Raw genomic sequence first — 20364 nt, 5'->3', positions numbered from 1 at the left:
CTTTCGTGATCATAACCGGTCCTGCGTATATCCACCACCGTCGCCCGAGCCGCGCCGCTTATTCCTCATCCCCAATCTAGAAAAAAAAAAGAAAATCCATTAATACACATTCCACACATGTATAATCTCCCGTTATTAGAGAGTAGGCACGGGTACTCACCTTAGGAGCGAGGTAGAACCGCAAGTGGCCGCTTCCAAGGCCGTATTCGACGAGCAGGGGAACCTCCTGGGAGAGGCTGAGGGAGACCGTGCTGGAGAGGTTGGTGGCCTTGCAGAAGTTGACGAGATACTTGAGGGAGAATGTGAGGGCGACGGGTTCGCTGAGGACAATGGAAACGTTCTGCTCGGGCTTGTCGACGCTCGTGTGTTGGCGGATCGTGACGGAGCCGCTGCCGATGTCGCCCTGGCAGGAGAACTTGACGCCTTCTTTTGTGGCTTCGATTACGACTGCGGAGGGGTTTAGCTGCGTTCATGCTAGTGGTTTGTTGGGAGCAAACCTGATTCAGAGAGAGCGTTCAGATCCCTGCAAATCCGCTGGAACTCTGCTGAGGGCATCTCCACCGTAGCAGCGTACTCCGTCTCCGGGATAGCCAAGTGCTCCTGGTCAATGTCCATCAACTTGATATCGTACTCGCTGAGTCTATCAGTCTCCGCGCTCTCGAACATGAGGTTAACGACATCGGGAGAATCGTCTGCCTTGAGGGTGAGAATATCTTCGTTTTGAGCGGCCCGCAGGACTTTGGTCAGGGAGACCAGGTCGATACCGATGGGGATGTTGCGGTCGCAGCGGTAGGGAGAGAAACCCTCGGCCTTGAGGAGCATGGAGACGAGGGCAACGTGGGAGTTGTCCATGGCCTGGAGGGCGATTCCGGAGTCATTGCAGTCGAAGTTACAGTATTGCACGAGATCTTTGATGGCGTCGACGACCTAGAGTCAAGAGGCGTGAGTGGGGGATCGGACTGGGTCATTGTGGGATAGCGGAGGAACGTACGCGCTTGAGGAGACTAGCTTGTTCGAGGCGAGCTTCCAACACTGTTCTTCTGGTTAATTGGGATTGAAATAGCTAGTGGACGCCAGCTACTCACTCTTGATGAGCTATGTGGTGTTGAGTGAGGGTGCGGTGAAGGAAGAGAGAGTGTGTGATTTGAGATGAGGAAGTGGGATTTGAAGAGTTCTGGTAACAGAGAGACTGGTTAGGTGCGTATAGAAAGATAGTGAAAGCTTGGAGACTCACAAATAATATGTGATATGGGAAGAGAATTGAGTTGCGAAAGAGCTGGAGGGGAGAAATGTCGAGGCCAGAGACGCTCGCGTTCTGGTGGGTCGTGTAAGGCTCACGCGTCGTGTTAATTTGACCCCTTTGAGCCTAGCCCGAGGGTTCTCGTGTCCAGCCTCAGTTGCATCTACACAGGACTCTTCCTGCGTCAAGTAGTTTTACGATCAATTGAGCATCATGACTATTGTATTGATATTATATATACTGCTATCATTACAGCAAAGAAATGTTTTGAATCCGTCATGGGTAACCTGCCCTGGAAAAGAACGCCAGCAAACAACACTGGACAAGATACTTTACAGAAAGAGAAATCGGGGTGTCCGACCCGGATAAACGCGGGTAACGGTAAAAAGAGAGACAAAATGATAGGAAACCATAACGCCATGCTCCAGCCAATTCTATACGGTCCGGGTATCAATCGCACGACGGGACTGAGCGACGGAAAAGTTCTGAGACAAGATATGTGTAGTCAAGGGAAATATACAGGGGTCCTGCTGAAGGTGGTATCGGGGTTTGCATTAGAGACTCGTGACCCGTTTTGAGTGCATGGTTTTGGGTCTCTGCTTGATCACCATCTCGAGCTCTTTCAGCATATGAGTATTGGCGTCCACGCGGTCTCGTGCAGCGGCTTGTTTAGCGCGATCTTCTTTAACCCGCGCGATACGCTCTTCGCGGGTTAAGGACTGCCTCTTGTTCTTTCGCGCTGGAAGAGCAACGGCCTCGAAGATCTCTTCCGCATCGTCAAAGTTGTAGGCGGTGCCAGATACAGGCCTGCTCTCGCCGTTCAAAGCTCTCAGAGCATCGGATGGGCTACCTTCCACCGCAGTAGTGCCCCCTAAACTGGGTGTAGGTGATGTAGGAAAAAGCGTGCTTGGCGGCCATGAGCGAGAAGCGTTGGATTCCCTATCCAGGCTATTCATGAGGCTGGATTTGCCGGCTTCCCATTCCTGCAGTAAACCTCTGATGTCGGTTCCAATGGATTCATATTGAGATAGAAGTGACGCTTCAAGCTCGCTGGTGTCCGTGTGATCCAAGTCGTTGGTAGATACTTCCTTAAGAATGTGCATCTTCGCGTGAAGGGCACGAATTCCTTGGGAAAGAGAATTCAGCTTTCGATACTGAGCACGCAGGCGCTCTTTGCTCGGAGAAGCTGTTGGAAGTGGCGAGGGAGGAATGGCTTCGGCAGTACGATCTTCTTCGTTCAGGATACCAGTCATTCTTTGCATACTGTCGCCGGTCACCGTTGTTAGGTTGCGCATTTGTTCGACCGCGGTGCTCCACCTGGCAATGTCGGAACCGCCACCGTCAGCCCCGAGAGCCAAAAGACAACAAAGAATGCTTTTTCTGACAAGATATAGCCTGCCAAAGAGAGTTCGAAGGCCGCGAAGTGAGAACTGGTCTTCTGTTTCTCGATCCGCAAACGCTGCTTCAACTTCCTGGAGATCTTCTGACGAAACGTCATAGATATCATAATATTTGGCGAGATTGGCGCTGTCTGACAGCGGTTGCAGAGCATGCTGCGCTTGTATATATTGCTCTAGCATAGAGTAGAAGCATTCGGAAACGGTTCGACGGAGCCTCAAACATCGCCGAATCTGGGTCTGGTCCTCTAGTCTACTGATTGGAGGTAGCGGCGTGCTTCTGTAAGTAAATTAGCACGATGGTCTTACGGGTTATATGCCTGTGGGGAAACTTGCATTCTGTAGCCCCTCGAGACTAATTCTACCTCCTGTATGAAGACCACGGACGCCGAAGCTGCGGAGTCGAACCCCTGAGCATTGCCGATCAAGTGTACAGCCGAGTCGACGGCTTGATGTCGTAGGTATTTGAGCCACTGACGCCTCGCAAAAGCGTAGAACAATACTCCAAGTACCGGAACCAACACTAACAGAACACCGACTTTTCGAGGATTGATGCCCGCTCCTGTCCGAGGCCGGCTCCAGTGTAATAACCAAGCAATCGAGAAAGAGGTCGAGGCTGTCACGAACGCGCCTTGGAGACCGAACGTTGTAGATAACGTAGGCAGATCTGCTGGAGCCGTATTGGATAATACATCGGTAGCAGAGGTGTAGGACGGGGCGTTATGTTCGTTCAATAATTGCGACGCAACAATCACATATCCAAATTGTTCCAGGAACCTCTCATTGTCATTCCGACCAAGTCGCGAATTCAAGACAGACTATTTCATCATTAGCATAGTCTAGAGAGCGGAATATTAGCCCATAGACATACTGAGCAGACATCGTACAGCCGACCCAAGGCAGCCGTCTGGCGCGAGGCCTTGAGGTTCAGGGGTTTCGGTAATTTGTTCCGTATTCGGGTCTGGAACTTCGATGCGCCCCGAGGAGCGAAGTCGGCAGCGGTTGAGTCGGATAACTCGTCTCGATTGTCGGGTTCATTGACTGGCCAGTCCGGATTGTACTCACCTTCTCCTGAAATAGCCCCCGAAGTCAGATTATCCTTCGTCCTGCCAATGGCGGGGATCACCGAACTAACCTCGAAGATACTCAGCCAAAGGCGAATTCTCATAAACCAAGGCTTCCATGACTTGTGCTCATTCCGTATGTTCGTGGACAGTGAAAGGGTGCGGTTGCGGCCTTGGAGCAGGTCCGCGTGAGATCAGCGGGCGGTGCCGGAGCGGATGGGTACGTAATAAGGAGAGATCGTTGTAGAAGGTGAAAAGCGAGGATCAGAACGAGCGTACTAGCTCAGGGCCATCTCTTTGAACTCCCGAAGAGTACGCTGCTGACTGCCGATAAGGAGCGTTTGTCGAAATTAAAGGAAGTCGACTGCGTGAGGGGGTTCGGCAAGGCGGAGATGAAGACAGTATCCAAGCGAAGCAGAGCGTCCGGACTGTCTAACCAGTGAATAGTTGAATACGCAAGACGAGAAGTCTGTACGGAGTTGATATGGAGAAGAGAGCCACGTTGAGGATGAGGATGGCCGGCTGGCGGCGCAGACTATCTGGGGAAAGGGAGAAGGAGAGAGCGACGGTCGAATCGGAGTGGGAGAAACCAGAGTCGTTTGAACGGCGGAGCTACTGCAGTAAATGGATGACTCGCCCCACTGTTAATCTATGCAGAGTGGAAGTCTTTCCTGTTTCTAGATTCATGCAGTAGAAGAGACAGAACATTTGAACAGTCATATGAAGACTGCCTATGATGTTGATGACCGTCTCTCGTGATATGGTCCCCTCCGCGGTGGACCGAGGCTCCAACCGCCATGCAGTCTGATCCCAGGTGTTCGTGACGGGATTTCCCTCGGAACAGGGCTCAACGTTCGTTTCAGCTTGAAACTGACAGCAGCTTGGTCTCTCCTTGCTTCGACCAGCAAGGGCCCAGACCTTGGGACAGCTTAACGCGAAACTGCGGCCAGTCGCATCAAGCAGAGCTTGAAAATAGCACACTCCGTGCGTGCCATGGCGTTGAGTGAGGCGACCTCGATGTACAGAATAGACTACGGCATATGGCTCTTGATCAATGAACAGCATAAAAAAGCATGATGATCGCCCTGATACGTGCTATACATAGACCTCATGGCGGGCCTTGGTGCTTGACTCCGACAGTGAGGCGATATCGGTGCCTCAGGCCAGAAGCCGTTGCGCCGGCAACCAGCATCAACATCACGTCCTTCTACTCTGCTCTGCTTCACGAGACACAGATATGCCTGACTGGAGTAGCAGGCTAAATCCTCCAGCTTTCCTCTTGACTTCTTTAGTCTGTTACTAGATTTTATACTCTAGCTTTCACTGCAGACATTACAACCCAGTGTTCGGATCGCTTCCCTTGTTGGCCGCCCAGTTTGCTCCGTCTTGGAATCCCGCTGAATTACCAGAGCGGCAACACTTTACTTGTGCTGAAGGTTTAGAATATGTCCGGCATACTACAGGAAGTTGAAACGCCATGCCCACGCCGATCGAGAGGGTCGAGAACCAGCAACGAAAGCGGCAGCGGGAGCGACCCATTCGACAGCCTGTGGGACGACAGCACCGGAGATTACGATGACACCAGGAACATCGACTTCACAACCGAGATTAAAGCTCCCATGCTGACTGCAGCCAAGCCTAAGCGAAGGGTGAAAAGAACTACTTCTTTCACCATTCACAGCGGCAATGAACAGCCTGCACAATCATCCGTTCGACCTAAGAGAGATATCAAGCCCGCCATTTCAACCTCCCACAAGACGTCCTTGCTCGCGCAGCCAGCACAAAGATTTCGTCCCCGAGTCAGCTTTGCTCCCAGTCCGCTTAAACATTCCCAGCAGCGGGACAAGATCGAACCTACGAAAAGGAGCACGAGGCCGGTTGCGCAGAGGAACAACGACCTTTTGAAGCGAATTAGTGGAGAGGGCGATGAGGCTCTAGCCAGAGAAGCATTGAAGAAGGATGTACGACGCGACACGGTCTACTTACCCCCAGAAGACACAACCATGGCCAGCGTGTTTATGGGACTCTTCAGCCCCCTCAAGTCTAACCCGGACAACTATACTTCGGGAGATACCGAGGTCGGCAGTCTCGAAGCTCGGATTGCGAGGAAGCGACAAGCGAAGAAAACAGCTGCATCATCTCCTGGTCGTGTTCCGTTACAGCCCAGCTCGAAGATTGCTCAAGAGACTTGCAACAAAGTTGATGTACCCGGCAAGAATGGAGGCAAGGAGAATATACCCCCGGGCATGACCCTTGTCGACATCAAGGAAAAGGCACTGTCAAACAAGCCTACGAATCCCGGATTGAGCTTGTCAAAGCTGAGTGGAAACACTCTTGCTCGTGTTGACGTTACCAAGCCTATTGCGGCGAGAACGGTCAATAAACCTGTGAAGAGGGTCGACAGTCAACCCACGCTCAAGAAGTCAGTGTCCCCTACTGGCCGGGGACAGTCGTTGAATTCTCGCCCTCGCAACCAAGCGATGAAGGCTTCTACCGTGTCAAGTTTTGCGAGGACTTCAAGGTCAGGAATGAGCTCTACCAGCGGGAGAAGCTTGAGGGACCTCAACCGCGAGTACCCACTAGTTTCCGAGAAAATCACGAATCCTGCAATGTACGATGGCAACTGGCTTCCCCATCAGGAAGTGATCTTGACCCAATTGATCAATGGACTATTCGGCCAAACAAACAGCAGTGCTGTTAACGACCCTGCCACGCTTCGACATGACCTCCTCCAGCTCTACCAGGGCCAGTTTTTCACAACTCTTCATAAACGGCTCCAGGCTTCGCTATTGTATGGTACATTGTCTATACCTCAAGACGTTCACCGGAAGAATAGTCAACTCCGGCAAGACCTGGGAATGAAGAGGAAATTTATCGATATCTGGCTTCAGACTTACGAGCCGAATGCTTTGAGAGCAGCACTGGAGGCAGTCATCGGCAGGATGATACCTCCCAACAAGACAAGTTCGAGCAGCCTTAAAACATCAGCGACTGACCCCTCCATTCAGAAGAAGGCATTAACAAAAAGGCTTGCAAAAACACTGGACGCATTCCTGATACAAAACCAGGATATGGATCAAGAGAGCGAGCCAGGGGCGAACCATGATGTATTGCCGGATGCGTACCGCAGAACCGTCCTTCGCAGCATCTTGATAGTGATTCTTTTGGACGAGGCCAGGAAATCATTGAAGACGTATTCTATCCGCTCTTTATTTCTCACCTCCTCGCCATACAAGTCGTCTGCCGCAGTTCTTCAGGCACTGGGCCGGTTTTTGCTGCCCTCTTGCGGAGACGTCGGCAAAGCCGTTGCCCAGCTTGATGTACAATTGACTTATGAGCAGCATCCGCTTGAAGAGTATGAGTACGAGATCACCAATCTCGCTGTCGACCTGAGAGATGGGGTGAGACTGACAAGGATTGTGGAGTTGCTCCTTTATCCTTCCACGCCTGCACTGAAAGATGCTCCTTATACAACATTTGGAACGTCGTCTGCGAGTTCGGATGATAGCCAGTGGCCACTTTCCGCTAGCCTCAAGTTCCCTTGCCTGGGTCGCGCAGTGAAGGTGTTTAACGTGAAAACCGCTTTAGATGCACTAGCCTCCACAAAAGAGGGCCAGCAGCTTGTCACTCCTGTCCGCGCCGCAGAAATAGTTGACGGCCATCGTGAAAAGACTATCGCACTTTTATGGGGTCTTTTCAGCTACTGGGGTCTCAGTGGACTGGTCGACATGAAGGACTTGAGAAAGGAGCTCGATCAGTTGCGAAAGAGAGCTGCTATCTCTCAAGAATCTGCCCTTTACACGGCAAGCGAGATTAGCGACAATTATGAGCCCGCTGTGCTGCTCAAGGAATGGGCAACTATTGTTGCCTTGTTGAGAGGCGCGCATCCCGAGAATCTCACAACGAACCTAGCAAGTGGGCAATTCTACGAATGCATTCTAGATGAATACGAAAGCTACATCCTACCATCTACCCAGGACTCAATATCCGTTGGAAGCAAGACCTCCCTCGAGGACCGTCTGCGAGCCCTGGGATGCAGTGCACAGTTCAGTAAGTTACAACAACTGTCAGCCCAGTCACAGCCAGAACTAACCACCACTAGTCAAAATCGTGTCCCCCAGTTCCAAACCGAATATTTTCGATGACTCCTCCACAACTGGAGCCCTCGCCTTCCTTTGTTCGCGCCTTCTCTCAGGCACAAAACGTGTCCGTGCAGCGACGGTGCTCCAGAAGGCATGGCGAGCCATTCTCGACCAACGCATGGAGATGAAACGAACCATGGCTAGGGATGTTGCGAGGCAGTGTGCTGCTGTCGTGCAGACCAGGGACCGCATTCTCTGGGCGAAGGGCGTTATTGTGCATTGGTGGAGGGCGAATAGAGCCAGGAAGACTCGAAAGAGGAGGACTACTATTGCGTCGACAAAGACGAAGACGATGACGAGGACCACCTCCAAATTAAGGATACCTGCCAGGAAATCCGTCAAGGTTCCGCTGCGCTAGGCACCCTGATCACGCGTCTGTCTTTCTCTCTTTTCCCATTTTCCAGGTTTGCGGTGATTATGGTTATCTTTGGATTGCATTGGGTCGGCCTGGGTATCTGTTTCTTTGCATAGCCTGTGGACCCTCGCTTGGCCTATTTTTTTTTACAGCCATACTTTCTTTCGGATTTTCCCTATGTTATTCTAGTCTCCAGTCTAGCTCATCCATCTAGGCACCCTGCATATTCTGAAACAATCCCTGGGCGAATGACAGCAATGATCTCTTCCTTCCATCCGTCCGTCTGTGATCTATAAATAGCAGGATGCTAGATTTCGATGAGATCAATCTGAGGTGGTTACATCCCTCTTCCTCCACGTCGTCCAGGTACTGGAGATGAGACATCATCCATGGATTCTAAGCACCTTTCGCCTTGGAAACAGAGCAGGATCCTATCCCATTTCATCCCATCGCACCCGACAGTCTCATTTCCAAGGTCCAGACGAAGACGCGTCTACAGAGTGGTCTACCCACGTATCCAGTCCACGCATCAACATCGCACGTAGCCATCTACGCAAGCCTGAACCCTGAGCCCTGAGTCGTCCTAATCCAGCCACGCCATGTTTCTGGATTCAGACCCTGTATAGTTCACAGATCGACTTCGCTGGTTGGAAATGGCCTGGTACCTAGGGGGTCCATACAGAGACAATTACCCCTGAATCGATGCAATGCGCCAACCTCCGGCTCCCAGGGACCATTCAATCTCAGTATTTTCAGTCTAGTATCACGCAAGATAGTCTCCCAATAAGCAACATCTATCTGGTACTGAGTCGCTAAAACATACAGTGGCCTAGTTTAGTTGAAGATATCTGTGCCAGAAGGATTCTAGGTATCCGCATAACGTATGCACGATGAGTAGATTGAGCACCAGTATCTCATTTCTAAATAGAGTAGTAGATCAACTACAATCATAAATAAGCACTCAACCCAGGCCAAGATTCCAGCCTCACACCCCTAAGCACGAACGCGACAGAATATTGGCTACTCTTAGACCTGATAGGCAGGGTACCGCACTCCATAGCCTAGATAGAAGCGTTAGAGGTCAATTCCATTCGGTCTATCGATTTGGAGACCGGCCGGTGCCAGGCCTGATGCAAGCGAGTATGTACGTACGAAACCCTTAGCCTCGGTCTTGGTCCTAGCCTTGGCTACGCAAGCGCTGGATTGGATCTGTTCATTGGAGTGTATATTTAGATTACAGTAGATTGTAGATGCCTAGCAGCAGCAGCAGGGACTTGCATTCCTCTGTATTAAGTGCATTGCCACGGTCATTTGGGGTAGTTCAGCAAGGCTTGGTCGCTGTAAAGTTGGTGCCTGCTAGTACCGACAGGGTAAGCGATACGAGCTGTATGTAAGTAACAAGTTGACAACAATGTACAGAATTCAGAATTCAGAATTCAGGATATGTCGGCAGTTCACGGGAGGATCAGGAATAGATTCAGAAGAAACCAAGCTCGACTGGACGGATCGGGTTGCTGTATTGTGATGCGAATCGATGGAGTGTCGGGTAGGGTTGGGTAGAAAGATATGATGTCATCGCTCACTGACTCATTTGTACGGTGAGTTGACTTCCACCTGTTTGTTTGTCAACATTAGAAATGATTTGAATAATAATTAGTGTAGCGGTGAGGCTACAGTACGACCTTAATGCCCTATATGACATCTGTCAAGGCGGGTCAGACGGCTTGACTGTGGAATCCTTGGATTTCCGTACAATCTCATTGATTCTCTCGACTGGAGTTGGAGGCTGGAGCACTGGCAGAGCAAGGCTGAGATGGATGCCGTCATCGTCGGGCGTCCGTCTCCACGATCTATATTGAAGGGTATTATGATAGGGTAAGTGTCAACTCTCATTGCCAGAGTATCATCCGAACCAGGGCCGGGTTCCGTAAGTAAGCTAGTTTGAGTCCTCGACTGTGTCATTGTTTTGTTTACTCTATACAGTGTACGGAGTAGTAGTATTAGACGAGCAAGCAATCAGCAAGCCACTTCGCAATGTGGATGCTTGTCCCGATTTCCTTTCCGTTCATGAAAAGATGAGGGCTTTTCTGTATGTATACCCCTGCCGCACTCCGTGGAAGCAGCTTAACAGACAACCGACTCGAATTCGTCAATCGAGTACAGAGTATACCGCAACCCCCTGGAGTTTTCGTGCTATTTCTCGCCGAAACTAGATAATAGGGCACTCCTATGTCTTCCGAAAGTCATATTTCGCACATGCCTCGGCTGCTCGGATAGACCTGGTAAATAAACAGTAAATCAGTCCGCTGTCCGTGTCTGATGCCGTCAACATTGGCTCCGGGTCAACCAGTCGGACCCCGGTGCGGCGCGAGTATCGAGCGAGGCTAGGTATGACATGACATACGACATATTGGGGCCCCTGGGTATAACCCGTTTAGTGCGCAGAGTCCGTTCCAGGAACGTCGACAGGGTTTATTTCGTTGCGTTGCGGAATGATGTGATGCAATCCCGTCATCCTGAGATGAGCAGATATAAGGTAATTTCCGATTGGTATAGATTCCTGGATGCGTTAGAAGGAGATGCAGATAAGATGAATTTGCTCAACAGAAGATGAGGTGTGCTTATACTCTGTGCCATTCAGGCTCTTGTTTCAATGCCGTTTGGTGCTTGCAGCGTATTGCACGAATCAGCGATGAGTGATTCCGCCTTGATCGATTGAATGCTGTTGGTCTGGTTGGGCAGTGGAGGAGTCGTCGTCACTGTGCCAGGTACCCGGCTAACCTTGATTCTCACTGGGTCTCAGGATGTTTGACATTGTTTCGTCCATCTGTGCTGTCAGCACGAGAAGCTCTGCCATTGGATGGACTGTGTGTGCTTACTGTTTTGCAGTATCAAACGTTAGTATTCGACTTCAATTAGTTATTGGGACAAGGACAAGTAGTAACAGCGAGGACACTTACCTCAGTAACAGGGATGAATGAATCCATGTATATATCGCTGTTCATTAGTCAACGTCTAGACAGGGCCCGGAGTTCCAGCCGTCTGGTCATGAGACCCAATAGAGCGGTATACACGGGGAACGTCGTTATCGATCCGTCTACGATCCTGAGTTAAGGGCATGGGACATAGCATTATGATATTGGAGGTCGTACGAGTGCAGCGATAAAAGGTACCCCCTGACCTAGTTTTCGCGGGGAATGCTGGCTGCTCTATGTAACGCTCCACTGCAAAGGAGCGAGCAGAAGCAGAAATCGAGGCACTGAAAATCCCTCATGTAAAGTATTCCTCTATGTACGAGTTGAAGAGCAAATGATGTGGTCATGCCTCGTCTGCTACTTTCGGACTCCCCTCGCAGCGAGTCCGAGTCCGAGTCCGAGTCTCTGTCTCAGTCTGAGTCTAGGCCGTCGATATGCCACGACCATCCGTTCGTCATAATGTTTGCTTCTGTCATCTGCCGGTTAGTCAACGCATTAGTGAGCAAAAGATAGGACCGATAAGAATACCCCGTGGGACTGGACAGTCCAACAGTCACCGACAGGGGGTGTGAAGATCATCTAAGGCGGTAATTGTGGAAGCTTGGCATAGTTCCGCCTAGCGCCTAGTTGACAATCCTCCTCATTAGTGAGTCTTATTGTCGTGAATCCTGATGCCTTCAAACGGGAGCTGTTACAACACCAAGAATTCGGAGAGCGCAGCGTATGGCGAGTGGCTTGGTCGAATTGGCAGAGGAGGCCAAGAGAGGATTGCGAACAGCCACGTCGATCACCGTCTGACTTGAGACTCTTGGAGAGCGCAAAGGTATGCTCTTTGGGACTTGGCTGGCGTGACAAAAATATGTTACTGTGTATGGATGCAAAGATTCGTCCCACGGGGAAGTGTCATCGGAAGGGATGAGACCCCAGAATAAAGTGCCGTTGACTGACTAATTGAATCTGGGCTCTAAAGACTCTCTGTGAAGATTACTGATCAGTCTGGATTGAAAGAACAATGGGCCAGCGTATTTCTGGAGTCCGGTCCGGACCCGCTGGGTCCGGTCATGACGGTGTCATTGTTGTTTTCTTTTTATTAGCATCAGTACTCGTGCTTCTGAGCAAAGCCACCGCAAGATTCCGGGTCAGCGTCGACTTTGGAGCGAACTCACTATCGCCAAGACTGTTTATGCATCATTGGGCAGATGATCGACGGCGATCTGCCGCCGGCGGCGTCGACAAGGGCGCCCTCATTCCTCTTCAGGACTCCGAGAAACCCGACTCATGCTCGTCTACAGAGTATCAGTTGCCAAGTTCGCCTCTTGACGCCTCATGCCAGTTTTTGGACGGGATCCGTGAAACTCCGTGTCAGTGAGGAATTTGAAATGGCTCTTGGCGTTGATCTTGGCATAGTTCGTGCACTGAGGACTGGGTAACATTGAACAGGCAAGGAGTAGGGAGGATGGAGGAATGCGCTGAAACCATTACTCCGTAGGCAGTCAAGGGGGTTGGGGGGGGGGGGGGGTTTGAGCGGACGTCCTGTGCTGGCCCGGAGTATCTCACTCACTTCAATGTTGACATCAGCATGATCGTAACTTCATCAGTAGCGGTCGTCGTCACAGTTGCAGTCGCAATCTTCATCCTCACAGCCGCCGATATTGCATTCCACCTTCTTGGCACAAGACGGATGCTCCGTTGTACAAACAAGGACGCATACTCAATCAGGTGCCGAGATTCTCCTTCCTTCCCCAGGGCGTTGCCAAGCGTTGTTGTGGCATGAAACACAATGTTTGTTTCGAACTGGGAGCAAGGGGCAGTAGGTGAACCACCATGCTTTGAAAGCGATATGACTTCAATAAGAGCACTCCAATTAGGCGCCGAGGTCTGCTTGCCAGCTTGTGCATGCCGATTACCCTTGGCACACCTTGGCGGAGTTCTTGGCTGTATTTGATCGACCCCCTGAGTTGTGTGCTGTCGATCATGAGATCAACCGTATCTGTGCAAAACTCTCCCAGCATTCCAGCAGCGACACGATGGTGTAACTCCGGCGGTCTGGAGCTGTCTAGCACATTCCTAGATTCGCTCAAAATACTAAGTAGTGAGCGCGCATGTTCGGACGGCGTGAACGGACTCAAGGGAGACCGTGGGGTAAATCCTGGAGAATGTGCCATCCAATAATTCTGATTGTATAGGCCGGGGCGGAATTCCTTATGTCGTCTCTGTACTCTTATTCCATAAGCATAAATCAGACAAGAATGGCGTAGAGCAAGGATCAGGACGCTTTGGACAATTCGGCTCTGTTACACAGCAGATAAGTTATAGCAGCCAGATTTCTCCGCGTTTTGTGACGGACTGTATCGTGTATGGTATTCTGAATACATAGGCACAGTTCGAGTGTCATCGGGGTTGTGATCAAGCTGTTTCTTCGATCGTTCTTCTGGTGAAACGAAGATGCATATGCTGAGCGGCAACCGCGCGTATTCTCACTAAAGCTCGTCAAGTTGGGAACCGAGCTGATTTCCGTCAACGAATATGTTTATACTTTGGTTCAGCTACTCGATTGTATAATTTTGACAATCTGATCCGATAATAAGGGGGTAGAGCTTCCTTGAACTGTTGTTCCTTTGCTCATTGCTTTGTCCTTTGAGCAACCCCGGGTGCACGGATCAGAGAAACCAGCGGGATGCAAGTAGCTCAAGGTATCGAGGTTTCCATTGTTCCAGAGACAGTAGATAGTGCGCGGAGTAGCAGATTTACCGCATTAGGACGATCCTGCAGCCAAACAAGAGACCGGCGCAAGTCCAAGAGAAACAAACGATGTCCCGTGCACTGTGGGGACCTGCCTCCAAAATGCCTCATACAAATTCGATCCGTTAGTATGAAACCCATCAGCCAATTAGAGACAGAATATACACCATCACTTCAAGTCACTTGAGATAGACTTGGATCATCTGCATGGATTTTCATGGGGTTCTTGTACGCTTGTTGTCAACGGTAGACGATCAGTTTGAAGAAAGCTATGGAGAGATTGATAAGTTCGCTCATGATTCGAGGTCAACCGCGTTATGGTATGTAAACATCTTGGTTGTCTCCAAATTTAGCCGAGAGCCCCTCCTCGAGTGAGTCGGAGTGACAATTCATAACCTCCACACTACGCACCGTAGTGTTGGCTTTATGCACTCGCCCCGTCTTTGGACGGGAAGGGTAGCTGCGATAGGAGTCTTGTCTTGATGGCATACGTTGCCCGGCCGCGTTAGGCAATATCGCAGTGACAAATAGTGGTTTCGGAGATGCCTGGTTCCATCATACTGCAAGGCAATCACGGAGGAATAATTGTACCTCGAAAGTCGAAAGCGTCGTGTCATCTAACCTCAGGCCACATGGCTGACCTCTTGCTTTTTCGGCAACGTGCGAACGCCTCATGCATAGCATAGCATATTGTACAACTTGCAATCTTGTACGTGGTAACAAGCGTGCGGGGAGTGTCTAGTTTGGAACGTCGATGGCAGTAGATGCCTGCCCGATGTTAGATACGAATAAGCGAAGTACCCAAGGGTAGCGGAGCAAAATTGGACAGAGATATATTCCGAGTGTCTGACTAGAGTCTACCAGGGCAGTCGTAGGCGAAACTAAGCTGCTTACCGCAAGACAGAGAGCTTGATGCTTGGAGCATCCATTCATGCCTCGTGCTCGTATCGCTCGAGCGTGTTTCGAGGCTGCAGGAGCTTCGTAACCGAATCTTCTAATCCCAACCGGCTGAATGCTTGATATTAGCAACCGAATGCTGATTGCTTGGAAGTATCAAACAGCAAATCGCCTGATCGAATAAGATCGCTTCTAGTGCGAATATAGTGGGGGGATCCCTGAACTTCGAGAAGCTTGTCCAGGATTCACCGATCCGAGACACAAGAAGCTGTCGGTGAGTTTGCTGCTGCCAGTCAGTTGCCAGCCTGCTGGTTGGCGACACCCCGCTTCCTGCGAGATGCGTTGACGGATCATCGGGGCATCTCACCAGATGGCGCACCTGTTTGCTTATTTCCCGGCGCGTGCATTGTGGGGGATGTTCTTGCTTCTTTGGGGTTGCCGGTCAGAAACCACGGTGTGCTGCAGTGCTATCTTGGGCGTTGCTGCGGCGAAGCTTCGCCATTAAGATGCTTGGAATCAGCTTCGACTGCATCCGGCATTGACGAAGTGGTAGTAGATAGATCAAGGTAACCATATCCCAACTCGTGTTCTCTCAAGAAGTCGAAATGAAGTGCGAGCGCTGGTCCATGGATCTCCCAAGTGTGCGGTTGGTCCCATCGCTAGCGAGCCGTGTTAGGTGGTATTGGCGCGACGCCGCGATCTGTTTCAGTAACTCGACGGCGTCATGAAGTGAGACACGGTAGCAGCAGTCCTTTTGCTAATATCAGGAACCATCTGCATAATTGATGCACCTCAAGCATGGCCCACGGCTCAAAGCCCATCGAGCAAGAAATTAGACACAGATTAGATTACAGCGGACGAGCTCGGTATCGCCGCGACGTCAGAGGCCTGCCGGAAGAAGCTTAGTGTGCAAGGGTGGTCCTTCCGGAACAAGCAAGACTGGGGACAGCCAATACCAAGCCTTCTTATTTGGGTATAGTAAGCCATAGTACAAAGTCTAGAGAGAAGACGAGAGCTGTGCTTAATCTCGGGGAGGGGCCTGAGATGGTGAAGCGCGCAGAGCGCCAGACTCTGAGCTTCGTTTTGGAGATGCAGAACTTGAATCAATACTGATTACTGGTTACCGGTTGCTGGTGAATACTGGTTGCTGGAATCGATGATGGAGACGGGAGGGGAAGCTCCCCAACCAGTTACCACTATACAACCACGCTGTCCCAGGCACACTTCGCTCCACGATCTCGTTCCCAGTGGTAGTCTCGTCTTGCAATTGCCACCTGTAAGCTGTAATATTGTAACTGTTGCAGCAGCCATTGACGAGAACAAATGTACCCTATATGATAAGTATTGAAGAACACTACTAAGAAGAACTCGGGATGAGAAGTTCAGGAGGCGTGCCGGAGCAGGGTTGTCCCTCCAGTCGGATCTGGATGCCGTGCGGTGGTAATGTAATTACGTGCAGTGCTGGGCGGGTTAGGGCGCCCTTAGTATGGGGACGCCGACGCACGGATGATGAGGATGGCTCATGGCAGCAGCTCGTGCCGCCTTCTCGACTTTTCGCCGCGGGGGCAAAAGTCAGACCCTAGCTCTTCTGTTTGGCAGAAGGGTTCATGCGCGGAGATGCTTCGTCTGAGTTTTTCTTTTTTTCTGTAAGCTTAGATCTGTGTAACATTCGCTTCGGCTTCCTACTATTATGTTATTTGACATCAGATACAACCTCTACAAACAGCTACATTCTAGGAACCTCTCCATCGCGAACAGCAAGCAAAGAATCAGCCTCACGCTGGCCTAAGATAGGGCCGTCGAGAAGTGTTTCCCTGTTGGGATAGACTGTCAAGCAGGAAGAGCGCCGAGGAAGTGCCAGTCTTGACCTCCAAAATCCCTCATAGTAACGAGATTTCCGGTAGCACACTGGTGATTTGGTCAGAACCAGCCTTGCCAGGCGGCTGAAACGGCGCTGAAAGGACCTGATTCCTGGAAGAACATCACACACACAAAGCCATCTTTGCAATTCTTGTTCGTATTCAGCTTTGTCCCAGTTTCACGGTCAAAGTATCTCTTCTCTGGAAAGAGGCAAACGTCAGGTAGCCGCAGGTGCCAGGAACCGCTTGAAGCAAATGCATGCACAGGTGGGCCCTGGCTGCGCTGTCCATTGGACCAAGCGTCAGAGGTGTCATTCAATACCAGGCGTGACCATTATTACCAGCAGGGACTTTGAGCTCTTGGTGGCGATCAGCACGACTGATACACTGGCTCTCAATACGACGTCCTGACCATCTTACCATACCATTGAAAACCAGCAGGAATAATGGATTTCTTTTTTTTTTTTTTTTTTTTTTAAAAAAAAAATAAAATAAAATACAAAATAAAAAGATAAATTCTCAAATTAGCTTTGCATATCCACACCACCACCAACCACTAACCCGCGACCCCTCGTCCTGGCTGTCCCTTATTACTTTTTTCCGATCTGCTTCTCTGTATTCCTTCTCTCTCTCTCCATCGAACCCGATCTTCTTCACCTGCCAACTCACCCTCTGCTTCTCCAGTCTTACACAAGGCGCGTCTTCTTCTGGCGCTCCTGGAGCTGCCACCCTTGGAAGAAGGCGTGAATTCCATTTGTTCTTGGCTCCATCCGCCCTGCCTCTTCTGCAGCCTACGTCTTTCACTGTATATTTCACTTATACCTCGCCCACTATGCCTCTTATATTATAGTCATCCGTCCTCCCTCGGGCATCACTTCCTGAAGACCTTCCGATCGATTACTACTGATCGATCTTGAGAGCTGTTATACTTTCACTCTTCCATTGCGGCCTCGTATACGCGCTGTCGAGTCACGACTTCTACCACCCAACACCCGGCACACGATCACACCTCTCACCTTGCTTTCCCACCTCTCGATGATCGATTCGCGAACTCGGAAACGATGCCTCACTTCCTCCGCGGTGAACGACCCTTTTCATCGGTACACCACCTGTGGAAGATGTTCCTCTCCTCAGACCGGTCCAAGCCAACGGACGAAACAAACGACGTGCCCGAAGACATGGATGAGCCCCCTGATCACCGATTCCTGGACTCCCCCGCTGCCATAGACGACGGCGCTGTCTATGTTAAATCTCCTAGCAAGACGACCGACCAGAAGGAATCCCTCCTGACCCGTGCTCTCAAGAGCAGCCCCGTTCACAGCCCTACCGAACCGACCTCCTCCCACGACCCCTACTACCGAACATACCCCTACGGCAATATCAGCGGCATCTCAACTGTTGAGTTGACCAGTGACGGTGGTCTAACAAGCCCGTCTCTTTCCCACACTTCGAGTCCGCCACTACCCTCCCGATTGATGAGCCGGCCTCCATTGGCAACCCACAGCGGCAAGGAATCTGGTGCTGGGAATGGTGAGTCTGCAATTGAAGCCAACCTTGGTCGCAAGAGGTGTATCAGCTTTGCATGTGGACGCAAGGTCGAAGACCAGAAACCACAGGTCCCCACGCCACGAACGGAACCTGCTGCCAAAGCAAACGAGCCGGCCCCAGGAGTGCTCAAACGCAAGACAACCCTCACTTTCGTATGTCCTGCAAGGGACCCCGAGACCAAACGAGAGCGATCTGCAACTCGAGAATGTTCCCTGCGGACTCGCCCTCGTGGATCTCCTGCTCCCTTCGCACGCAAGGCATCTCCCGAGAAGAAGGCTCCACCGTCAATCATCGTACCCCAAGAACAGAAGCCCGCGCCCCAGGAGGTAAAGGCACCGGAACCTCAGCGAGGGGTTCCGACGAAAGGCTTGGGGAAGTTTGAAGATTCCGAGGCGACCCGATTCCACGAGTTCGGAAGCTCTTTTGAAGAGGATGCCGAATGGGTTAACGAATCCGCTGATTACAAAGAGAAAATCACCATGAACGACTGCATGAAGAAGGAGAACGACATCAGGAAGCTCGCCGAGGAGGCAGAAGAAGAGGCCTCCGACGAAGACGACGATGATGCCGATCTTGCCGACGATGACTCTACTATGCACGACTTCTCGTCCGATGAGGATGATGGGAACGAGTCCGATAACGAAGCCGGCTTTGCGGACTCCGACGAGAGCGATGAGGGCTCTGAATACGAGTTCTGGGCTCCTGCTAGTACGACGGCTGCCACCAGTCCCCTCGAGCCGCCTCGGCTTACCTTCAGCCGCAGGGACTCGGCAATGTCATTCGACTCAATGACTGATGACCATGCGCGTCCGAAATGGCCTCCAGCCCTTGCTGGAAAAAGCCAAGGTCGGCCAATCAAGATCCCTAGAGTGCGCCCTGGCACTCCCGACCTGCCGGACAGTACCGATTTCGTATGTGGAACATTGGATGAGGACCGACCCTTGGAGGCCGCCTACAAATCCTTTGTCGAGCAACGTCGTCTTTCCAAGCAAGTTGTCATTCCTCAAGACATTGACCCGAGCTTCCCTACTTCTGACATCGAGGATGATGATGGTGAGGATGAGGAGCAGGTCAGAGACTCTGTACTACTTGACGAAGGGCCACGAGGTCGCTCAGGTGGGGAACAATCCCGCAGGGTTTCGCCTCACCCTTCACCAAAGCGAATGATCTCACCACCGCCTCGCCGTCACGGTAAAGCATCACCCAAACGTCTTCGTTCGCCGCCGCCTCCTCTCAAGCTCAGGTCTTCTGGGATGGACAAGAAGAACCCGGTCACTAGAGCCCCAGTCCTACGCCATGGCCTCAACATCAGCGAGCTGGTTCAGCGCCCCGCGCTTACTCGTACAAAGTCGTTGCCTCGCACGCCCAACCCATTCTTCTCCACGGAAGACTCCCACCGCTGGACGGGCATTATCCCAATTCAGGAATCTCACGAGCGCGAATCGTCACGTACTCGTGAGATTCATACCCGAGGTCCCGTCGACATCGTCGAGGGCTTGGAGAAGAAACGCCAGAAGAGAAAAGAAAAGTTCTGGCGTCAACACTGCCGCAAAGCCGCCAAGGAGCAGGCTGAGCGGCGTCCTATCCCTGGAAAAGGTGCCGAACGCATGAAGGAGCTCGGCCTTGAAGTCGCTGAGAGGACAAGAGCCTTTGGCGTCGGCGAAAGCTCGCAACTCGTTCTTTCTGTTTGAACAATACACCTTTCCTCGGTTGGATCATCATTCGCAATTCTTGTATATACTTGGATCTCTTGTTACGAGTATCCGACACCCCTGCATCTATTAACGTGTCCCACGTCTTTCACTACATTTTCTTTTTCCTGTCCTTGTCCTCTTTTGGCTTTGGAAGGTACTTGTGTCTGCATTTACAGGGCGGTTGCTTTCTCTTCTTTCTCTATACATATTTGCCCGCTCTTTCCATTTTTACCCTACTGCTTTTAGTGTACGACTTTTTTTTTTGTCTTTGGGAGCTTGATGGGCTTTTTTTGCATGAGGGCGGTTCATACGGAGTAGTATACCCCTTGCTTTGGCATTGAGACTGTAGACTGGGTGCATAGCTGTGTGATAAGACAAAAAAATAATAAATCAAATTGAATCCAATAATAAATCAAATTGAATCCAATAATAAATCAAATTGAATCCAATA

The 20364-nt window shown here is 51.0% G+C and overlaps 5 protein-coding genes across 5 annotated transcripts; 2 read left to right on the top strand and 3 right to left on the bottom strand.

The window, feature by feature from the left end:
• Window positions 1-58: 58 nt before the first annotated feature.
• BDV17DRAFT_281878 (Mysoin-binding motif of peroxisomes-domain-containing protein) lies at window positions 59-3821 on the bottom strand (the record flags this gene model as incomplete). The annotated part of the gene is made up of 7 exons (XM_073760105.1): window positions 59-76; window positions 161-447; window positions 498-927; window positions 1849-2917; window positions 2947-3455; window positions 3509-3708; window positions 3773-3821. 7 exons carry the CDS (start codon window positions 3819-3821, stop codon window positions 59-61), a joined length of 2562 nt encoding a protein of 853 aa, XP_073615360.1.
• A 1090-nt stretch (window positions 3822-4911) lies between these two features.
• On the top strand, window positions 4912-8430 carry sha1 (putative calmodulin-binding protein Sha1). Its single transcript, XM_073757932.1, has 2 exons — window positions 4912-7751; window positions 7804-8430. The coding sequence occupies exons 1-2, from the start codon at window positions 5147-5149 to the stop codon at window positions 8199-8201; spliced, it is 3003 nt and encodes a 1000-aa protein (XP_073615359.1). The 5' UTR covers window positions 4912-5146; the 3' UTR covers window positions 8202-8430.
• Window positions 8431-12715: 4285 nt separating this feature from the next.
• Window positions 12716-13594, bottom strand: BDV17DRAFT_91375 (uncharacterized protein). Its single transcript, XM_073765336.1, has one exon. It carries the CDS (start codon window positions 13336-13338, stop codon window positions 12889-12891), a length of 450 nt encoding a protein of 149 aa, XP_073615358.1. The 5' UTR covers window positions 13339-13594; the 3' UTR covers window positions 12716-12888.
• Window positions 13595-14706: 1112 nt separating this feature from the next.
• Window positions 14707-15219, bottom strand: BDV17DRAFT_263666 (uncharacterized protein). The gene has a single exon (XM_073757931.1). The coding sequence runs from the start codon at window positions 15164-15166 to the stop codon at window positions 15005-15007; it is 162 nt and encodes a 53-aa protein (XP_073615357.1). The 5' UTR covers window positions 15167-15219; the 3' UTR covers window positions 14707-15004.
• Window positions 15220-17232: 2013 nt separating this feature from the next.
• On the top strand, window positions 17233-20339 carry BDV17DRAFT_263650 (DUF2457 domain-containing protein). Its single transcript, XM_073757930.1, has one exon. It carries the CDS (start codon window positions 17733-17735, stop codon window positions 19908-19910), a length of 2178 nt encoding a protein of 725 aa, XP_073615356.1. The 5' UTR covers window positions 17233-17732; the 3' UTR covers window positions 19911-20339.
• Window positions 20340-20364: the final 25 nt, after the last annotated feature.

Source organism: Aspergillus undulatus (genome assembly GCF_047715775.1).
Source record: "Aspergillus undulatus strain CBS 261.88 unplaced genomic scaffold BDV17scaffold_25, whole genome shotgun sequence".
NCBI lineage: Eukaryota > Fungi > Ascomycota > Eurotiomycetes > Eurotiales > Aspergillaceae > Aspergillus > Aspergillus undulatus.
The sequence above is the reverse complement of the archived record's forward strand: the minus strand, read 5'-3'. Positions and strand labels throughout refer to the sequence as shown.

Excerpts from the sequence above, each read along its gene's own strand:
- sha1 (XM_073757932.1), top strand. The coding sequence starts at position 5,147 with ATGTCCGGCATACTACAGGAAGTTGAAACGCCATGCCCACGCCGATCG. Across the intron at positions 7,752-7,803 it reads GGGATGCAGTGCACAGTTCA|TCAAAATCGTGTCCCCCAGT; the intron begins GTAAGTTACAAC and ends AACCACCACTAG.
- BDV17DRAFT_263666 (XM_073757931.1), bottom strand. The coding sequence starts at position 15,166 with ATGATCCGTCAACGCATCTCGCAGGAAGCGGGGTGTCGCCAACCAGCA.
- BDV17DRAFT_91375 (XM_073765336.1), bottom strand. The coding sequence starts at position 13,338 with ATGGCACATTCTCCAGGATTTACCCCACGGTCTCCCTTGAGTCCGTTC.
- BDV17DRAFT_263650 (XM_073757930.1), top strand. The coding sequence starts at position 17,733 with ATGCCTCACTTCCTCCGCGGTGAACGACCCTTTTCATCGGTACACCAC.